General features: G+C 41.0%; 1 protein-coding gene across 2 annotated transcripts in view; it reads left to right on the top strand.

The window, feature by feature from the left end:
• Positions 1–16,292, top strand: part of vps41 (VPS41 subunit of HOPS complex) — a 51,730-nt gene extending 35,438 nt beyond the window's left edge. For both annotated transcript variants that reach the window (XM_061238643.1, XM_061238642.1), the window contains 17 exons: positions 460–575; positions 1,064–1,120; positions 1,431–1,492; positions 1,573–1,654; positions 2,261–2,353; positions 3,230–3,357; positions 4,068–4,212; positions 4,942–4,983; positions 5,084–5,134; positions 5,597–5,734; positions 6,523–6,577; positions 7,505–7,645; positions 8,299–8,435; positions 9,609–9,708; positions 13,570–13,614; positions 14,499–14,578; positions 15,834–16,292. In XM_061238643.1, coding sequence (XP_061094627.1) covers positions 460–575; positions 1,064–1,120; positions 1,431–1,492; positions 1,573–1,654; positions 2,261–2,353; positions 3,230–3,357; positions 4,068–4,212; positions 4,942–4,983; positions 5,084–5,134; positions 5,597–5,734; positions 6,523–6,577; positions 7,505–7,645; positions 8,299–8,435; positions 9,609–9,708; positions 13,570–13,614; positions 14,499–14,578; positions 15,834–15,914 — 1,553 coding nt within the window. In that variant the 3' untranslated portion in view covers positions 15,915–16,292. The remainder of the gene's footprint in view (positions 1–459; positions 576–1,063; positions 1,121–1,430; positions 1,493–1,572; positions 1,655–2,260; positions 2,354–3,229; positions 3,358–4,067; positions 4,213–4,941; positions 4,984–5,083; positions 5,135–5,596; positions 5,735–6,522; positions 6,578–7,504; positions 7,646–8,298; positions 8,436–9,608; positions 9,709–13,569; positions 13,615–14,498; positions 14,579–15,833) is intronic.
• The last annotated feature ends 4,773 nt before the right edge of the window (positions 16,293–21,065 follow it).

Genomic DNA, 21,065 nt, shown 5'->3' with positions numbered 1-21,065 from the left:
ACAGAAGTGTCAGAAATATGCTGTTTATTAATATACATATATTTGTGTGAAGTTTTACACAAAAATAATGTTTTAAAATTATGAAAAAATGCTAAAGCATAGAATCAAGACTAGATACTGAAAGCTTTCTTATGCCTGCACTAAGGAAGCGATTGAATGTACCTGACTATTCCGAAGCAGCTGAGAAGCCAACTGTCCAATTACTTTTGGTCCCATAAAATGTGAGGGATGTGATTCCTACACGCATCATCTGATATGGATGCAAATACCCTAAAATTAAAGGGGAAAATCTTAACTTTAACCACACATATTTCAAATCTCATCTGCTGTACTACAGCGCCAAATGAACAGAAATTGTACCAAGTACAAAATACATACAGACTGCGCTGTATTTGCTGGTGAAGTTGATACATTGCTATACACTTGCGGGTGCTGTGCTGACCTGTCATGTCCACACAGAGCACGCAGAGGGCGAGTCCCTCTTCTACATCATCAGCCCCAAGGACATTGTGGTGGCCAAAGAGCGTGACCAGGATGACCACATCGACTGGCTGCTGGACAAGAAGAAATATGAGGTTGGTGTGTTGGATGTACCGCACTCTGGGCTGCTGTATCAGTGAATTCTTGTCCACTAACACAAGAGCTTTTTGAATTAGCATAGTTAGGACATCGTATGGCCTGTGATAACACTGACTACTATACAACACATCAAAAAAATGTTGGTGATTTAATATGTATTCCAAATGACAGATTATGTAGGTTATAATGTAAACCCTTTAATTAGCTTATAGCATGGTTTCCAACCTTTTAGTGTTTATCTTTAAAGTCCTAGTGATTATGCTATATTAGCATCCACTTTAATGAGTCCAGATATATTTATGATGTTTTTCTTTTTTTACATGACATCCAATAGATAGATCATTGATAACTGTGATTCACTGCTGAGGAACACATTCATTTGAACTGAATGGGATCCTTGAGCTAGGGAAATACTGTGAAATGCAAGCCATGCACAGTGAGGATATCCACTGATGTTCTTTAATATCTTTATTATCTCCCTCAGGAGGCCCTGATGGCTGCAGAAATCAGTTCTAAGAACATAAAGCGGCATGACGTGCAGGTACTGTACTTCAATTATGGGTGAAAGAAAATACACAGGCCTGTTACGAGTAGGATGTTGACAGGTTCCAGCATGATTCTTATAGAAATAGATTTGAAAATATATGTAAACAAATATATTACCAGTATATTGTTGGAATATTTGCCACTTTGCAGGTAGTTATAATATATTATACTGCTGTGAAATACTATATTTGTCAATATAACTTCCAAGAAGGCCTATATGAAGTTTTTAAGCAGTATTTTCCATTTCTATACTTGGTGGCTCATCTCCTCTGTTGGTCTGACTCTCTGATGCTCTGTCTGACCAGAAAATCGGCATGGCTTACATCAATCACCTGGTGGAGAAGGGAGACTACGATGCAGCTGCCAGGTAAACGCCTCTCTCTATCTCTCTCTTTCTCCCTCCCCCTCCCTCCCATCGGAGTGACAATGCACTTTTTCCTCGTGTAGGAAGTGCCAGAAGGTTCTGGGGAAGAACATGGAGCTCTGGGAGAACGAGGTGTACCGCTTCAAGACCATCGGCCAGCTGAAGGTGAGGACAGAGGGAGGAGTGCCCCCTGACCCCTTCCATAGCTCATGCCTCTGCTATGTTTGGCTAGTGGGACTGGGACAGCCCAACTCCATTTCAGTTCCTCCTGCTGTATTTATTTTTCAGTAAATAGGCAACAACATTCCCCAAGCGAATTCAGATGAGTTCTATTAGAAATCAGTGTGTTAATCACCTGATTTTTTAAAACCTCTGAATGCCTGGAATGCAGTTAATTGAATGTGCCATCAGTTCCATTGTGCTGTGATTGCTTTTGTGCTGTTACTCTTGAATTTTTATGAGGGAAAAAAAGGCTTTGGCCCCAAAGGAACAGGATCAACCTTGGCCACCATGGTAATATATCATTCTCTTTGTGTCTAATGGAAAAGGATCCTAGTCTTGGCTCCTGTAGAGCAAAATCCTTTTCTATGGCCCCAGTTTAAAGCCTTTTTAAGGAGCACCCATGGATTGAGATGCTAAAGTTAGCTTTAGGCCTGGTGTCTGTGTTTTCTCTGTCATCAATGATGGGGTCTGGCTCAGTATTTTAGCAATATTCAAGCCTATTGGGTTTTACTTCTACCTTCTACCCTCGTCTGTATATCTCCCCCACAGGCTATCAGCCAGTATCTCCCAAGGGGCGATCTGCGGCTCCGCCCTGCCATCTACGAGATGATCCTCCATGAGTTCCTCAAGAGCGACTTTGAGGTGAGCTGCCCCATACTGCTGCTCCACCCATAGGTCTGGGCCTCACAACATGGTTCAGTTTGTACTTATTTGTACTGCACTTTTCACAGAGGACTGTCACAAAGACCAAAGCCTGTCACACACACTATTTCTCTCTTCCTATATGGGCACTGAGAGTGAAGGTTGCTTGGAAGTCCTCAAAGGAAAGTCTGCATGAAGATTAGGAAATGTTCTTGGTCTGATTTCTGTCATTACCAGTGCACCATGAAGATTTGTTTTTTGGAATATAATTTTTTGGAATCTTGAATGGATTTAGATAGCTTTTTTGTGAAGAAGTTTTCAGTTCTTTTTTTTTTTTTAACCCTCATTTTGTACAGAGGGAAAAGGGGACATTAAACAGCACTGATAATTATCAGACATATCACAACACAGTTGTGGTAGGCTAGAGGGGAACAGTGAAGATAGCAGGAAGTGCATAAACACATATACACACACCTACATATCGGCCTGGGTTATAATGGATAACTTTTGTCCAGAACATTCAATTCATTAAATTAAAATGATTACAGTTTGTTGTAATTATTTACACTGCTCAATTTCTACATTCAGTGTTATACATTGGGTTTTTTTCTTCACTAACACTACTAGGTGAGTACATTTTAGAGACCAATGGAATTACCAAACTGTGTGAGGCTTGAAACTCCCATGTGTTTTAACTGTGAATCAGAATTAACAGCAAATGTTGGTTGAATACCACCCTTGTCATTTGAGAAATCGTGTACAGGTTAAAGAGAGATGGTTAAGCGACATGTGTTGGCGGACCTCCAGGTTAAAGACGTAAAAGGTGTGGTAAATCTGTGACATATCAGTAGCTTAATGGTGTTCCAACGGTCACAGGGCTTTGCCATGCTTATCCGAGAGTGGCCCGGGGAGCTCTACAACAACATGACCATTGTCCAGGCCGTCAGCGACCACCTGAAGAAGGACCCCACCAACCGCACCCTGCTAACTACCCTGGCTGAGCTGTGAGTAACCGTTTCACAGCACAAATTACAGCCGGTGCACAATTGTTGGCCGTAGCAGAACCGCAACAGCATTTAAACTGACTATTTATGACTCTTAAACTGTTCTGGAATCATATCAGTTCTTGTAGGAAATAAATATATTTCTGGTTTAAGCAGCCCAGGCTCTGGAAGAAGTGTCTCAGGCTTCCTTTGGTAAATAAGCCCAAGTAACAAAAGTGTGTTTTTGCATATTGAATCAGAATGATAATGTGCTCAATGCACTGCACTCAGCAAAGGATTCAGGGATGTTTCTAATTATGTGAAACAGCAGCTCTCCTTGAACATGGAGAATTGAACGAACATCAGTTCCTTAGAAAATCTGGCCTTTTTGCCCTTGTGAGTGCATTTTGTCTTTGCTGAGTATCGAGTTTACGAAAAGCTTATAATAGCGCGGCCTTCTCCCAGTAGTTACTTGCAGCTATTTAATTGTTGTTCAAAAATTAAAAAACAAAACTGGGGTCGGTAACTGCCATGAAACGATACGGAAACCGGCAATTTAGATTTATATCTGAATGATATTACCTAAATTTGCCAAGCTAAAAGTACTTGAATTCAACTCAAAAGATCAATGAATTGGCAAGTTTGCAACTGTTTGCTTCAAAAGGAGAGATGAAGATTGGGTTTATGTTGATAACATTTATTTATGACATTTATGTTGATGTCTCCCGTAGTTACACATACGACCAGCGCTACGACAGGGCCCTGGAGATCTACTTGAGACTGAGGCACAAAGATGTCTACCAGCTGATCCACAAACACAACCTTTTCTCTTCCATTGAAGACAAGATTGTGCTCCTGATGGACTTTGACAAGGAGGTATGTGCAAGGAACGCTAAGCTTCTCTGGGAAGTATTTTGGTGACCATTTTGTCATTGGGGGTGCTGCAGCTCAGATAAATGAAGTTTACTCTATCTTACCTGAATGCATAATACTTACCTAAATGTATTAACACTTTCCATAAATTAGCATTACATAGATTCCCATGTGTATTGGTTTGTCACTTGTTGCACATAACTTAACATAACTCATATTTGTGGCTCTTGCGAGAAGCATACAGGATATGAATGTTTATGTAGCACTTATTAAGCTGCCATATACTGTTTAGTAAGGAGTTTTTGTCCTTTTGAAAGTATTTTGTTGGAATGTATGAACCGTGGTAGAGTTTTTAACATAACATAAGAAACGTTAGCAAAGTAATTTAGCTTTTTTTTATGTTATAAGCAACTGAGGAGATTTTGCAGTGTGCTTTTCATTCAGTCCAAGCAGTTATTTGCTCTATTCAATGAATTTGCTTTGACCTCATCACATTTCCTGAAAAACCTGGTAGGAAGGGAGAGAATTGTTGAAAGGTGAATGCAGGTAGGTTAAAAAGAAAAAAAAAAAGAAAAAAACGGTGCAAAAGGGCTTAAAGTCTCAGAAGTTTTTGTTCTTATCAGTAACAGCATTCTATTTCCAAAATCTCAGACGATCTTGGACTAAAGGCCATTAGTCACTCTTGGACATAATTTGAGCAAAAACACAACGTGTTCGTTTATCTCTTTTCAGAAAGCCGTCGACATGCTGCTGGATAATGAAGACAAAATATCGGTACGTGCGGCGAGCCGCCCCCGGGATTAGTCGAGCGTGAAGAATTCATCGAAGCGCTGAATGAAGTTATAGCCTGTTTCTCTGTGTTCTCTAATCTCAGATGGACAGAGTGGTGGAGGAGCTGAGAGAGAGGCCAGAACTGCTGCATATTGTGAGTAACAGTCGACTTCAGTGTCGGTCGATCTGTCTCAGAACAAATTAACCTCTCTGATGTTGTAAAGGCATACGATTTGTCCCCTTCTGCGTATGTGATGGGCATTTTTGGAGCATAATGAGGGTGAAATTCCGATCGGTCTGTATTAGTTAGCGAGTGCTAGCTCATTAATAAATTGCTTCCTTTTATGGGTGTCATGAGGCCTCTTTACCTTTATTGTTTGATGTAGAGAATTCAATGAAGATCAAAATAAGACTAAAGTAAGTCTTTCTGTAACCATCTACATCAATTAAGAATTGCATTTCCAATAACATTTCTAATGTATCTTGTGCACCATTGTCAATAATCTAAGAATTTCTATTGCACCAAAGACTTAATGTAATGAGAACTTACTTGGACTTACCCTGCATGTAATATCGTTTTTGGATGTATAATAGTATGCTCTGTACTCTACATCAGTATCTTCACAAACTGTTCAAGCGGGACCACCACAAAGGACAGAAGTACCACGAGAGACAGATCAGCCTGTATGCGGAGTATGACCGACCAAATCTGCTTCCCTTCCTCCGAGACAGCACCCACTGCCCACTGGAGAAGGTACTGCACTGATGCTGCCAGGAAGCCCCATCCAACTGTCTTACGCTGCATATTCAGCCATTCCATATCTTCAGTGACGGTGTTGACATTTGCCCGTTCATTAGAACCAACTGCGTATTACACCATGATGGTTTCGTTTAAATTATGTGGAGACGCTATTGAAAATTTGTGTCTGGTGTCCCTGTCTCTATATGTATTAATAATATTGCACCAGCAGGTGGCAGTCACTTACAGTATATAAAGAAATAGCTTCTTTTGTTTGGAGAAAGAAATACCGTGGGGTACTTGAAGACTTAACTAGCCTAATTGTGCCCATATAACTTATAGTCAATAATAATGTAGTGGCTATATTAATTAAAATTATATTATTATTAAAGCTTTTGGTAATATGAATACATTTATGCAAAAGTGTTGCAATTGTGGAGTTACAGTGAGGTCATTAAGTATCTGGACAATGACACAATTCTAAAGGGTATTTTCAACATGCACTTGATATGAATGTACGGTCATATCAATGATGTTCTGCACTTTAATATGAGGATAATTGTAGGAATTACAGCCGTTTAAAATCGTGTGACTGTCCAAATACGTACAGACCTCACTGGACATTACAGATTATTAAGTACAGACCTTGTGATAATTTAAAGATGCAAAGCCCTTTTTGAAGTTTCTGGGAGCAATTGGGATATGGGAAGTTGGTTTTCATGTGTATGGAGATACAGTACAGGCTAGTGAAATAACACAAGGATTCTTTGACTTCTCTCCTTTTTGATCTCTCCTCATCATAGGCCCTGGAGATCTGTCAGCAGAGGAATTTTGTGGAGGAGACAGTTTTTTTGCTCAGTGAGTGTCTTCACACACACCATAACGCTCCTGAGGACCAATGCATTATCAGCACTACTGGACAGGCCTTTCATGATCTTTAGAGCAGTTACATTGCATGTTTACATCCTCAGTTCGTAGCCATTGTGTGCAGATCTAACCAGTTGGGCTGGATCCTAGTCCAGTGACAAAGGGAAAGATTGTATAAGTAATTGAAAGTAATTAGGTTAATTAATTTGACATTAAGAAATAAAGGCTAATAAAGATAAAGTTGAGTCACAGCGAAGAGCCAAAAAAGATAAACTCAGATTTCAAATGGAGTTGTAACAATGACCCTATTTTAACCTCATTACATGAATGTTCTTGGTAGCTTGATGTGAACAAAGCTTACTGACACACTATGTTGACCTCAGGATGCTTTCATTAGAATTGGTTTAGCATTTTCACCATCATACACATTTCTGTGTCTGACAATGTATTGATATTGTTATTGAGGTCTGAAAGAAATGCAAAACCTGCCTGCATGTTCTGCACAGGTGTTGATGAAATCAGTGGATGAATTATGATTATAATAATATATGATTATAGTTTTTATCCAAAGCGACTTGCAGTTGATGAGACTAAGCAGCAGACCCCCTGGAGCAATGACAGGTTAAGGGCCTTGCTTAAGGGCCCAACAGTGGTGCCGGTTGCTACACCAAGCCTTCAACCATCGACCGTCCAGGTCCCAGTCATGTACCTTAGCCACTCGGCTACAGGCTGTCCCAGCTCCCAGAATTTCCTTGGTGAAAGACCTGCCTGATTAGATCTCTGTTAGCAATCACAGACCTTTGCACTGGCCTCTTTTTCAGCTTCTAAATGAAATGAGCAGCCATGCACAACGATAATGGAGAATTGATTGGCCCTGATCTAGATTTTCTAAGGAGGGATATATGTTGCCCTCTGCAGGCCGGATGGGGAACTGCAGGCGAGCGCTTCAGATGATCATGGAGGAGCTGGGCAACGTGGATAAGGCCATCGAGTTCGCGAAAGAGCAGGACGACGGCGAGCTGTGGGAGGACCTCATCTCCTACTCCATCGACAAGCCACGTGAGTCACGTGATCGCCGAACGGCGTCTTCCTATTGGTACCTGGCGTTGTGGCCTTGATGCCACTTTAGCGCCGTCTCTGTAATGTGAATGGACATGTCTAATATTGAGTTAATGAGGGCTAAGAGGTCCCTCTATAGCTCCCAGGACAAAAAACAGTGACCTTCCACCCCATTTCTGATCAATAGTATTAGCCAATCGATTGCTCAGGTTTTCAAAAGCACCCAATGAATGCGGTATATATGGATGGGGGATAGCCATTCAACAGAATCTTCGACAGATAATTTAAATTACTCCAAACATAGTGTCCTGTAATAAAGTACAGTAAGGTTTTCACATCCATGTATTGAAAAGGAAATTAGATTTATATAATATTGAGAGAAAAAATAAAAGATGCCAGTGTGCTCAAAATGCACCCAAATGTTGCATAACATAGCCTAAAATTGTTGGCGGCAAGGGACACTTCGGAAGAAAAGGATCCTTCTTATTAGGCGAAAGAAGAGCAGGTCTAATTTTTACTCCCTAATTTTGGTTACTTTTTCATCCTTCCGCAGTTTGTAATTTCACACACGTAACACTTTCTGCTTCTCTATATGGCATGGAGCCTGGGCTTCAGACCGTAACTGTCTCTCTCTCGTCCTTTCTGTGCCTCAGCGTTCATCACGGGGCTGTTAAATAACATCGGGACTCACGTGGACCCCATACTTCTCATCCATCGCATCAAGGAGGGCATGGAGATCCCCAACCTGAGAGACTCGCTGGTCAAGATCCTGCAGGACTACAACCTGCAGGTCAGGAGGCTGACTGAACCCTGCACTCATATGCCTGTACTTAGAGTGCATTACCATTTACAATGCTTAAGTTAAAAAAGAGCTGTGTGTCATTCAGTAACAAGAGAAGGCTCAAGTGCACTGCAGTCCATTTGGACAATGACATTGTCTTGTTGTTTTGACGCTGTACTCCAGCACATTAGATTTGAAATGAAACCAATATAAGGTTAAAACGCAGGTCTCCTTTTGACGGTATTCATTTGCCAATATAGCCGTATCAGGAGATCGTGTTGGAATTACATCCCTTTTTATATATATTCCCCTAAAGTAGTTGGACAGTTGGAGTCTCAGCTGTTGATGATTAGTCAGGTGTATTTCACAGTCTGCACTTTCACCTCATATTCATGGTTTCATTTCAAGTGCTGGAGTTCAGAGCCAAAAGGACTGAAATTGTATCACTGTCCAAATACTTATGGAATGCACTGTAGCTCATTTCTGTTACCATTCATTCTACTGTATCTTAACTACTACGCAAAGTTTGAGCATTTTTCTTTGCGCCAGTTGTTTTTTTTTTGGGGGTGGGGGGTTTACATCAAATGCTTGGTTATTGGGTGTTCAGACATTTTTGCCCAATTTTCTTTTGTAATGGAAAATGTGATTGAAGAAGGGCGGGTATTCGCGTAATCCAAGGGTCCTGGAGAGCCGCAGGGTGTGCTTACTTTCGTTGTTACTCTGCACTAAATTTATTGAAGAAGGCAGTTGATTACACAGTTAATTCATCTTTTTTCTTGGGTCTGAATCAGTTGCTGATTTTAAGGGGAACAAAACAAAAACCAGCACACACTGCAGCCCTCCAGGACCAGGGCTACTGACCCCTGGCCTAATCATTCACCTGTAACTTCTCTGGTTCTTCAAGCACTTGTGGTGTGCCTGGGTCAGACTCACAGTCTTCTAGCATGACTCAGTCATAGCATTGCTGATTGATGGGGAAAAAAACAGGCAGCTGGTTAAACACAGTTCAGTGGATGTTACATTACATTACATTGGATGTCTTGGCAGTGTGTGACCCTTTCAATATTGACAGGGGGACACTTCAGGGACAGGACAGGCCTGATTTTTCACCCTAATTAGTATAAAAATAAGCAAGAAAAAAAGAGAACAGTGCGGACAGTTGACTGCAGATTCATACCTCAGATCCTTCTTCGTGAGGGCTGTAAGAAGATCCTGGTGTCTGACTCGTTGTCCCTGCTGAAGAAGATGCACAGGACTCAGATGAGAGGAGTAAGGGTGGACGGTAAGGCATTTTACCTTCACAGACACTAATATGAAATTACAGGAGGAGTAGCTGAAGAATAATAAAAGTTTGGCTTACTTGCTCAAGCAAGTGTGCCTGAAGATTCCAGTTATTCTTCTGATACTCCTCCTGCAACTCCATAAGCACCCACCCTTCAAGAAAACCTTCTTTTGCATTAGCTACCAGGGCCCATATTCAGAAACTTATTTTCTTAAGTCCAAACATAGTACAAGGGTACGATATGATTTTTCACAAATTCGTATTACAGAAGCAAATCCTAACTAACTTTAGGAATCTTACTCTACTCCATCCTATCTTATCTCAGATTTGGATTTTAACTAAAAATCCCAAATTGATTATCAACATGTCAAGTTGTATGTGGTAAAAAAAGACCCAAACCTGGCCCGAAAACAAAATACTTTGTCAGGTCAACGTTGGGCTTGGGTCAATCCACATCTATCCAGTCTGCACAGGTAGGGCGCATTGTTAGCCAGTGTATTGCCTGATGTACAGTTGGGCAGCCTGTAGCATAGTGGTTAAGGTACAGGACTGGGATACGCAAGGTCGGTGGTTCTAATCCCGGTGTAACCACAATAAGATCCGCACAGCCGTGGGCCCTTGAGCGAGGACCTTAACCCTGCATTGCTCCAGGGGAGGACTGTCTCCTGCTTAGTCTAATCAACTGTACGTCACTCTGGATAAGAGCGTCTGCCAAATGCCAACAATGTAAATTACCTCTGGTGCTCTGTCCTTGGATCTGTGTGTAGCACTGTGGCCACCCAATCGACTCTGTTCATCAGCATGCGCTCGAGCGTGTGTGTGGCACGGGTTCCCTTTCATCCTGCGAGCTGCGGGAGTGGAATCGCTGTGTGTCTGCAGCCACACTGCTGACTCGGCCTTCACAATTGGCCGGACAATGGTCTGACACAAACCCCCTGAATAGCCATTTCACAACCTGGATGTGTGGAGGTTCCCTGTTTTATTCAAGTGAATCGGCACTTTCGCCACCTCAATGATTTTATAAGCGTTGTAATATCCATTCACCTTTTACAGCAACGAAAGCGTTTTTTTCTTTATTCTCTTATGGTCTGATAATGAAAAGTGAAATGAGGGTTAGACCCACTTGAATAAATTAACTCGTAACATCTCTACAATGTTTTAAAAGCATATTACAACAGCTGTAGAGATGTCTCAGGGCTGTAGGAGTGTCTGAAATCTCGGAGGGCTTCTGTGTCTGTTGGTTTTTCATGTGTTCCTGCACTTAACCGCTTAATTTAAGACATTGATTGGTCTAGATCATTATCAATACATGAAAGTCTTATTGAATTAGAGCTATGTTAGATGCAATCTATAGTCACAGTCTCAAGGTAGATGCCAATCACTCCAACTCCAGGTCTTGTACTCATCTCTACGTGCACCTGGCGGTCGAGCTGCACGTTCACGCCTGTTTTCCGTTCTGGTTCCTCAGTGGTGGAATGACCTGCCTACCACTGTCAGAACAGCAGAATCCCTCCCCCTATTTCGACGCAGACTCAAAACCCACCTTTTCAAACTCTACCTTAGTCCTCCCTCCTGATTTCCCCTGCCCCTCCTTTCTGATATCCCTATCCAAATGACTAAAATGTAAATGTAAATCTGTTCTCTGTATGAATGAAAGAACAAAAGAAAATAAATCAAGGCTTGGCGGAACCAGATAGTCATGTGATTCAAGTATCAGTAATAATTTAACCCCTCATGGGCGGATTCAACCTGCATGTTAAATCTCCCTTAACAGACGGATGTGACCTTTGCATTACATCTCCATTAACAGAGGGATGCAACGTTCACGTTACATCTCCATTAACAGAGGGATGCGACCTTCGTGTTACGTCTCCCTTAACAGACGGATGTGACCTGTGCGTTACATCTCCCTTAACAGACAGATGTGACCTGCACGTTACATCTCCCTTAACAGACGAATGTGACCTGTGCGTTACATCTCCCTTAACAGAGTTAAGGGCCTTGCCCAAGGGCCCAACAGCTGTGCGGATCTTATTGTGGCTACACTGGGGATCGAACCACCGACCTTGCGGGTCCCAGTCATGTACCTTCACCACTATGATACATCTCCCTTAACAGACAAATGTGACCTGCGTGTTACATCTCCCTTAACAGACGAGTACGACATGCACGTTACATCTCTTTTTAACAGACTGATGTGACACCAGTGTTTTTCAAGTCACATGACCATTGAAATGCATTGTGATTTCTAGGCCTTTCTATGGGTTTTCTCTAGGGCCATAATAGGTTAAGTCAGGGGTGCTCACTCCCAGTCCCACAGATCAACAGTAAGCTTCAGAGATGCCCTTTGACTGCAGTGGGTGGGGTGATTATGGTTCTGATCCAGTGCAATCAAATAACTAAGATCAAAGTTACAAGAGAGAGCTGGTCTCCATGGAAACATTTACTGTACATGCACTCCTAACGTGAAAATCCATGTCCGGAACAGCTGGTATCACACCCTCATCCCCTGCTTATGAAGTCCCTCAGTAACATGCTGCAAATTTCATTAAAAAGTCACACCATGCCACTGTTTCCACCCACTGCTGTGAGACAGGGTGCTTGTATCTGTCTATTTCTTTTCCCCATTCATTTTTCATCCCAATTTGAAAAGTGTTTTAGCCTTTTTCTCTCTCTCACAAGTACAAAATACTAGCTTCTTTTAAGTTACTGTTTGCTTGTTAAATTTTCGTATCCCAATGGCAAAATTTGAAACCCTCACGTCATTGGCTATTTTCTTTGCTTATATCAACAACAAAGTAAGATACAATTTTAAGTCAAAATATAAATAAGTAAAATTAAAAATGTGTTATTGCGCTGAACTTTCATCCAAAGTCATTTGCAGTTGATTAGACTATGCTGGGGATAATCCCCCTGGACCAATGTGGGGTTAAGGTCCCAACAACTGTCTGCATCTTATCGTGGCTTCACCGGGGCTTGAACCACCAACCTTTCTTGTCCCAGTCATGTACCTTAGCCACTAAGCTACAGTCACATAAAACTAAAATATGTGAGACACATATGTGACTTTGGGTGCCTGATCTACCAGTGGTGAGCCTTTTCCCTGGGAGGCGCAAGAACCAGTTGTGTATTGCCCTGTGGGGCTGCCAGCCAAAGTTGGCATACCAGCACAGTCCAGATTCGATACCAGACCACAGGGCCCGTCCATGCACAAGAATAGTGCCTTTACAGGATGAACCACCCATCAGCCCTGTCATGTAACATCTTTTAGTGATGTTTTTCAATCTCAATAAACAAAATGAGAGCCATTACTGTATCTCTGATGAAGAGACGGCCTGATGACGGGTCTGACATTAGACTGATAAGTTAAATTCCACAGCTTACCGTAGGAGCAGAAACATGTTATAAAATGCCAACAGACGCAAGGTGCAGTTTCTTTATGCCGTTAACAAGGCACAATTACATTAATGCATTATCTTGGATAAGTCATTGGTTTCTGCCTGGTTGGTTTCCAGACCGTATACTGACCACACATCTCCGGACAATAGTCTCTGCAGTCTAAAACACAAACAGAAACATCACCATTGTTTTGTATTTTCAGAGCAAAAACTAGCTTTCTTTACATACAAAAAAAATACGTCCTCACAAAGAGGAGATGTTTTATTGCATCGAACACATTGACATTTGGGGTTCGTTCTGGATGAGCCAGTCTTTAGGACACCGGATGTGGAGGGTTGTATTCGAAAAGTTACCCGAGCACTATTTATAAATAGCATAGTGCCCTTCCGTCCAGTCATAACAAACAATGTTGCTGAACAGTGAACTGTGTCTGACCCTGTTTGTCCTCATGTTTCCCTGCAGAGGAGAACATTTGCGAGTCCTGCCATGCCCCGATACTGCCTTCAGGTACGTTAGCGCTGTTCTAACTTTCAGGGGTGTGCTGCCCATAGAGCATCTATAGCAGTGGTTTTCAAACTTGGCCCTGGGGGGCCGTCGTATATGCTGGTTTTCGTTCCAACTACTATCGCAATCCCAGAATTTCTTCTAACTTCTTTACATGAGGTAAATGCATTGAAGACATAATATGGCTTAAGAGGGTAAATATACCCTCTAAACATAACAAGTAGCTAATTCAAAGAAGTTAACAGCTTGTTAAAATTCTGGAATTGTGTTTATACAAGTCTCCAGTCTCTTGTCTATCAGGTCTGTACGCATATAATGGAAAATATTGACTAATTCAATATTCCAAAGTGATAGATAACTGGTGCAGTTCAACTGGCAAGCTAAGTAATGGTGCAGTTCATCTAGTTTGCTCACTAAGCCAATATAAAGCCATGCTGAAGGCATAGCTTCTCATATACTGGAGACATGTACAATCTGAATCAAGCCACTGCAGAAGACACAAAAATGTGCTTTATATGTCATTTTAAGGTAATATATTAATGGCAATAATATGTACGGTAGATATGGAATAGTGGTGGCAGTCACAAACTTAACTAGCAGGGCATGCTTTCTGGTCTAGTTACATATGTATGTCTGGTGCTGCCGTGCTGTTAGCAAGGAACTTCACTTAACTAGAGGACTGTAGCATTGAGCTGTGGTTGGGGAACTGCAGCCATGTCTAAGTACATTTGCTTGGTTCAAATATCCAGCCAAACACTGCAAGATTTCCTTTTTTTTTAGTTCAAAGTATATTCATGTTGACAAAAGTATGTTTATGTTAAGGGAACATAAATCATTTCCTGCTCTCTTTGGATTAAAAATCCCCACTGTTTTCAATTCTCTTCCAGACACAGCCAAGCTCTTCAGTGTAGTGCTTTTCAACTGTAGACACATGTTCCACAAGGAGTGTCTGCCTTCGCCTGGAACCGTAAGCTTTTCTTCTTCTTCTTCTTCTTCTTCCTTTCTCCTTCTCACTCTCTCTCTCCCTTGTGGGTGTGTATTCTATTTTTGGTACACTGTGTTCTTTAAATGTAATCAATTGTATTTAGTGGAAATCCCAACACAGCAGTAATGAGTCCTCAATAAGGACTCCATAACTTTAGAATGGGGAAACAACATTTGAAATGAGGGACAATGTATGTATCGGATTGCTTGTCGGGCTATGTTCCCTATCACTTCTAGGGGGGGGGATTTCACAAAGTAAAACCTGGAACTGCTCATTTTTTTCAGCCCATGTTCCAGTTTTATGAGGGTTCCTGGTTTTACATTCATCTAGCTAACTCCATAGCCCTGTTTAGTGAAACAGGCTCTGGTCACTTGCACCAACTATCCTAAAATGCCTTGCAGATGAGAATAATTGCCTCTCATTGAAAATCAATGGGGGCTTTACCCTTAGTGCTTGACTAAAACAGAAACCTGCACACTGGCCCTTATCGGATGAGATTGGATACCCCTCTCATAAAGGGTAGCAGAGGTGGAAAATCCAGGGGTCAGAAAGTAAAAGTCCTGGAGTGTATTTCTTACACCCATGTACCCATGTACAGCTGATTTCACTAATTAGTTCTACCTTCTTGCTGAATGATTATACTAATTGGCAAATCCAGGCAATTGGTACATAATACTGTGCAAGACTCTTACTTTCTGAAACTGGATTGTCCACCTCTGAAGAATGAACTGAATTGGCTTTAAAGTAATTTCTCAGTTGAAACTCATTTGAGATTAAATTCCGGAAATCTGAAACACAAGTAATATTTTTGGTTTAGTAGCCTTAAGATTTTATGGTAACAACTGACAGCATCACTTAGAATAGATTATTTTAGGTGGAGAATTGTTTGCTCATTATTTATGACACGGGATGTTTCTTCTTAGATTATATTTCCCAATATACGTACACTGCAAAAAGTCAGTCACAACAATTATTTTAGTCTTCGACAAAAAGATTTTAGACTGAATGTTGATTAAGAAAATTTCACTTGTCTGGCAAACACAGTACCTTAAATCAGGTTAATTTCTTGACTTAAAGTAAACAAAAATGCTTGTCAAGACAGGCTTGTTTTGCAGTGTAGTGACTATACGTGATGTGATGATGTCCACCACTCCAAAAAGACTGCACTGTGTAATCCATGTCCTACCTATTTTCTTTTATTCTTATATATTTTTTTTACTTTCATTTTGTACCCTAGATCCCTGGGGCCCAGTTCTGCAACATCTGTAGTGCAAAACGGAGAGGACCTGGAAGTGGAATCTTGGAGATGAAGAAGTAACTGGATATGCTCTCCATGGCAACTGTTGTCACGTGTTAATTTGTGTCTAAAGGTCTGATGGCGGGCTCGCAGCTCTAGTTTCCTGTCACTATTGTGGGCACGTACCCTAGCTGTAAAAAAGTGCTTGGCCTTTGCTGGCTTGTTCTGCACAAGCATGTGATATCATCATAATGTGTGGATGGATTGGATGAACATATTGCAGTTAATATAAGCCACTATTCAGTCTAAACATGATTAGATATGCTACTGAAAGGTCAAAGAATATTGAAGTTGGATACATTACAGCCTTTTTTACTGTTATTAATATTAATAACTTTATTGTTTGTTGTTTGCTGCATTCTTGCTGATTAAAATTAATATAATATTATTGATGCTAAATATGACTCTCTGATTTTGTTTTCAAGATACCTTATACGTTTTCAAGGTTCAGCCATTTTGTGAACCTAGTGCCTTTAACCCCTTATGGGCGGATGCACATTACATGGACCCGCACATTACATCTCCCTTAAGAGACCATGCCAGCGTTGTATTTGATAATATTGACCGTTTTTCATTGCATTGTGATTCCTAGGCATTTCTCTGGCTTTCTATAGGGCGCCTTAGTCCATAATGGGTTACAATGGACATTTGTAACCCATAAGAGGCTTTTACATTTGATGTAAAAGCCTCTTAATTGATTAAGACATTTCTTTCTGTGTTCCTAAATTTGGGAGGTGCTGATTGCTGCCCAGTGTCACAGTCATTACCACCTACCTAACTATTTCCCACGGGTCATTTGCCTGGTTCTGAAATAGTATGTTGTCCCACTTAATTGGACTGTGTGACACTTTTGGGTGTATTTTTACCAGCCGTTCATTTCACTCTATTCAAATATAGCTATGGGTATACTACTGAAAGACTGACATGCTTGAGTAATTTTATTCTTAAACACACTAGGAATCATGATATTATTGTAGCTATGAGGATGTATTTGAATGTGTTTCATATTTTTGTTTCTTCTCCATATGATTCCATATCTGCTAAATGTTGGCTATGAGCCCAGTAAGTTATACAATCAGTGGTCTATACTTGAGCGACAGAGTGTATAAGCCACAGAGCTGTATAAGAACTGTGGTATCTGCCCACAGTTATTTGTACAACTTCTCTCTTCAAGAAGTTTCAGTCTACACCATCTGGAATAGTAATATTTCAATTGACCGTTCCACTCTACATTTTCAGAATATAGCCTTGCATTGACATTACTGTAGAGGCTGGTGCTAACTCAGTTATAGTTCACATCTATGTCAGTCTATGTGACTGGAATATAGGGCAGCAGGGCAGACATACATTGGCCTGTCAGCGGCAGGGCACGTCTATTGGTTTGTGCCGTTATCCTTGGATGTTGCTATTACTGTACACGATTGGCTAATGTCTCCTCTCAGCTATGGATCCCACGGGTTAGTCCGCTAATCAGAGTGCTAGAGTGAGACAGATCGCAGGTGCAGAAGCAGTTTGGTCACACCCAGCATCTGTTCGTCCATCTGCCTCCTTAGGGACATGGATCAGAGCTGGGGTTCCTCTAAGCACTGCTGTGCCATGACGAGCCCTCCACCAAGCATGTAATCGCAAATATAGTATACCCAGGCCTGGTGAATTTTAACTGGGATTTCTACCAGCATTTCATTCCGTTAGATGCAATGGAATCTGGTTGTTCCCAGTATAATATTGCGACAGGATATTTGGCCTTCATAAAATACCGAAATTCCAAGTTTGTAATGGTTTGTAAACTGGTAATTTGGGTTGTTACAAAACCAGCCAATGAGCTATCTGGCTTTTTTTACTTGCGCCAAATTCCAAGCGTGAGCAAGGGCCTGCAGTATCTCGGTTGGCATTTTGACATATTTCAAAAACACACGTCCTCCAAACTGGCCTAATTGACAGCCAGTTGGGGATTGGCTTCATTTTTAGTTCTCTTTTTATATGACATTAGGTGTCTTTGGGTAGCATGAGAGTGTGCGTCTCCATTAGGCTGTCCTGCATGTTTGCCATTGTTGTTTGACCAGTGACAACCTCCCCGACCCTGGGTTTTACATGGGTTCAACAAGGCTTGGCTTGATATGAGAGGGGAGACAGAGGTTACTGCACACAACACAGTTCGCGGACCAGCCCTCAATCTCAGCGTGTTTACCACATCACTCCCCTTTGTGGTTCTCCAAGTCTGCTCCAAAATTGCCTCATGCAGCAACGATGTTTGAGACTTAATATAGATGAATATGGTTTCCATCATTTAATCATGATTTTACATTTTTATGTAAAGTATATTGGAGCCAAACAATTCAAAGCATTCGATTTTAATCTAAAAGTGATAGTTATAGTGTAGAAGAAGAAGTGAGAGCTGTCAAAATGTGATAACCCTGTTCAGCAGTGACCTGTGTGGACCCAGGTCTTGTGTGAATGGCAATGACCCAGTAAGCACCCGTGACCATAGCGTGGTGTGAATGGGTCAAACGCGGGTTGAACCTGTGTTCAATACCTCATGTCAATGCTGGGTTTTGTATGTGAAACAGCTAATGGAAATACGTGGAAGGCATAATTTACATTAATGTCGACTAAATGATCCTTTGTAATATCTCTGGAGTATTTTTTTTCTGCTTCGTGAATGAATTTATCGGATGAAGGCTTTTGAGTGGCCAGATTGCGGAGTCTCCCCATTGTGTGTTCGGGTTGATGGATGTTTCACTTGGAGCTTCAATCTCGGGGGAGAGTGTCTGTGTCAAGCTCCTCCCTCTATTCTGAGGCACCAAGATCCTGTATGTCATTTTAATGCCTGTAATTTAATCTGAAACCCTCATCTAATTTTCATTGGTAATATGTGATTTGTATACTAGCACAGGAATTACATCAGCAGCATTTAAAGATGTCATGTACTTCTCTTCATTATGTGAAGGAAAGGCTCCTAGAGCTTTTACATATTATTCCACATAAGTAAATGATGTAAAATCTACAATAGTTTAGTATAGTGTATATCATAGTGTTTCTATAGACACAAAAAAACCTGGACTTATATTAATACACTATATTTGTATTAATATGAATTATTATGCCTGAAGGCGCACTCTGAATTATCAGATATGGCTGAGTCATTATCTCTGGAGGAATTGGGTCATGGCAGGAGATGGTGGAGTGATTGTTGGATCAATAAATATAAATATTCAGAGTTCAGCTGATTCTCTCTCATTGCTGTTCTTATGAAAACGCCTGATACATACAAGGAAATACTAAGCAATAGATGGTTGTGTTAGTGAAATCACCATCAAGTCTATTTTCACTGCCTCTCAGCAGATAATTATTTTAGTCCTCCACACAGTCATAATCAGCAGGATGCATCACCTCGGTCTTCTCCTTCTCATAATATGAAACCCGTTTGATCTACAGTGATCACACTGTTTCCATGGTAGATTTTGAGCCAGGAAGAAATAACAAATAAATCACATGAATTTCAGATGAAAGGTTAAGATGAAGGAAAGGTTTGATTTGAATACAAATATATGCATACATACAGTTGGCTCTTATTGGTGGGAATTATTGATGATAATAAATAAAAATTAATAAAAAACTTTGTATTTACAAAACAACACAGATAGTAATCTGTTATTTTCAAACATATAGGAAAAGTATATACTTTTATTTTCATGCATCTATTCTCATGTTGCCATGTTTTTTTATTAAGTAATCGCAATTTATTTCTGAAAGCCAGAGGTGTCAAAATTATTGGCAACCCTAACAAATATTGTAAAAATAAATAATAATAATAATAAAAATCAAACAAAGTCATATTTACAATACAATTTGACTTAATTTTTTAAAACTTAAATCTGAGTCTAAAGGAACTATATTTTTTCATTCCATCACTTGATGTTCCACTAGAGTATAAAAATGAGGTGACAAGCATGCTAAATCCCTTTGTCATCCATCAGCATGGGAGAAGCCAAAAAACTGTCAATAGGTACAAAAAAATCATAAACAGTAAAACATACCACTTATAAAATAATAAAATAAATTAAAATATATAGAATGGTTGAAAACGTGCCAGGAAGAGGATGCAAGTGTACGTTGTACCCACGTACGGTGGGGAAGATGGTGAAGGGACATCGTAAAGAACCTAAGGATCATGGTGGCACCTCCATAACAACAAACTCTTTGGAAGGGTGGCATGAAGACAGACCTTACTGACTACAATAACCAAAACCAAGTATCTAGAGAAACATCACTGGAATTATGACTGGAAGAGTGTGCTATGGTCAGAAAGTTTTGACCATACATTACATTACATTACATTAATGGCATTTGGCAGACGCTCTTATCCAGAGCAACGTACAACAAAGTGCATACCCATAACCAGGGATAAGTGCGCTGAAAGACCCTAGAGGGAAGTACAATTTCAACTGCTACCTAACTTGTTTAACTGCTTTAAACAAACAAACAACAAAGCAAAAGTGACCAAACTTAACTATCCAAACACTGTTTACCTAGCCAACTAAAAACACCGATACACAAAGTAAATCACAGAAAGACAACAATTTAGGTTCACAGGAAGGTAGGGAGGGACGGGGAGAGGTGCTGCTTGAAGAGGTGCGTCTTCAGTTTGCGCTTGAAGGTGGGGAGAGAATCTACAGTTCTGACCTCAACGGGGAGTTCATTCCACCACCATGGAGCCAGAACAGACAGTAGTCGTGACTGTGAGGTGGAGGTTCGGAGAGGGGGAGGTGCCAAGCGGCCTGTGGAGGCTGAATGAAGAGGTCTGGCAGGGGTGTAGGGTCTGATGATTTTTTGGAGGTAAGCTGGGGAAGACCCCTTAACTGCTTGGAAGGCTAGCACCAATGTTTTGAATTTGATGCGAGCCATGACAGGCAGCCAGTGGAGGGAAGTAAGTAGGGGGGTGACGTGTATTTGGGAAGGTTGAAGACCAGACGACCTGCTGCATTCTAGATAAGTTGGAGGGGTCTGATGGCGGACGCTGGGAGGCCAGCCAAGAGGGAATTGCAGTAGTCCAGGCAGGACAGAACCATCGCTTGGACCAGGAGCTGGGTTGAGTAGGGGGTGAGAAAGGGGCGGATTCTCCGTATGTTGTATAGGAAGAACCTGCATGACCGGGTCACCGCTGCAATGTTC

The sequence above is a fragment of the Conger conger genome, chromosome 4 (assembly GCF_963514075.1).
Source record: "Conger conger chromosome 4, fConCon1.1, whole genome shotgun sequence".
Lineage (NCBI taxonomy): Eukaryota > Metazoa > Chordata > Actinopteri > Anguilliformes > Congridae > Conger > Conger conger.
The sequence above is the reverse complement of the archived record's forward strand: the minus strand, read 5'-3'. Positions and strand labels throughout refer to the sequence as shown.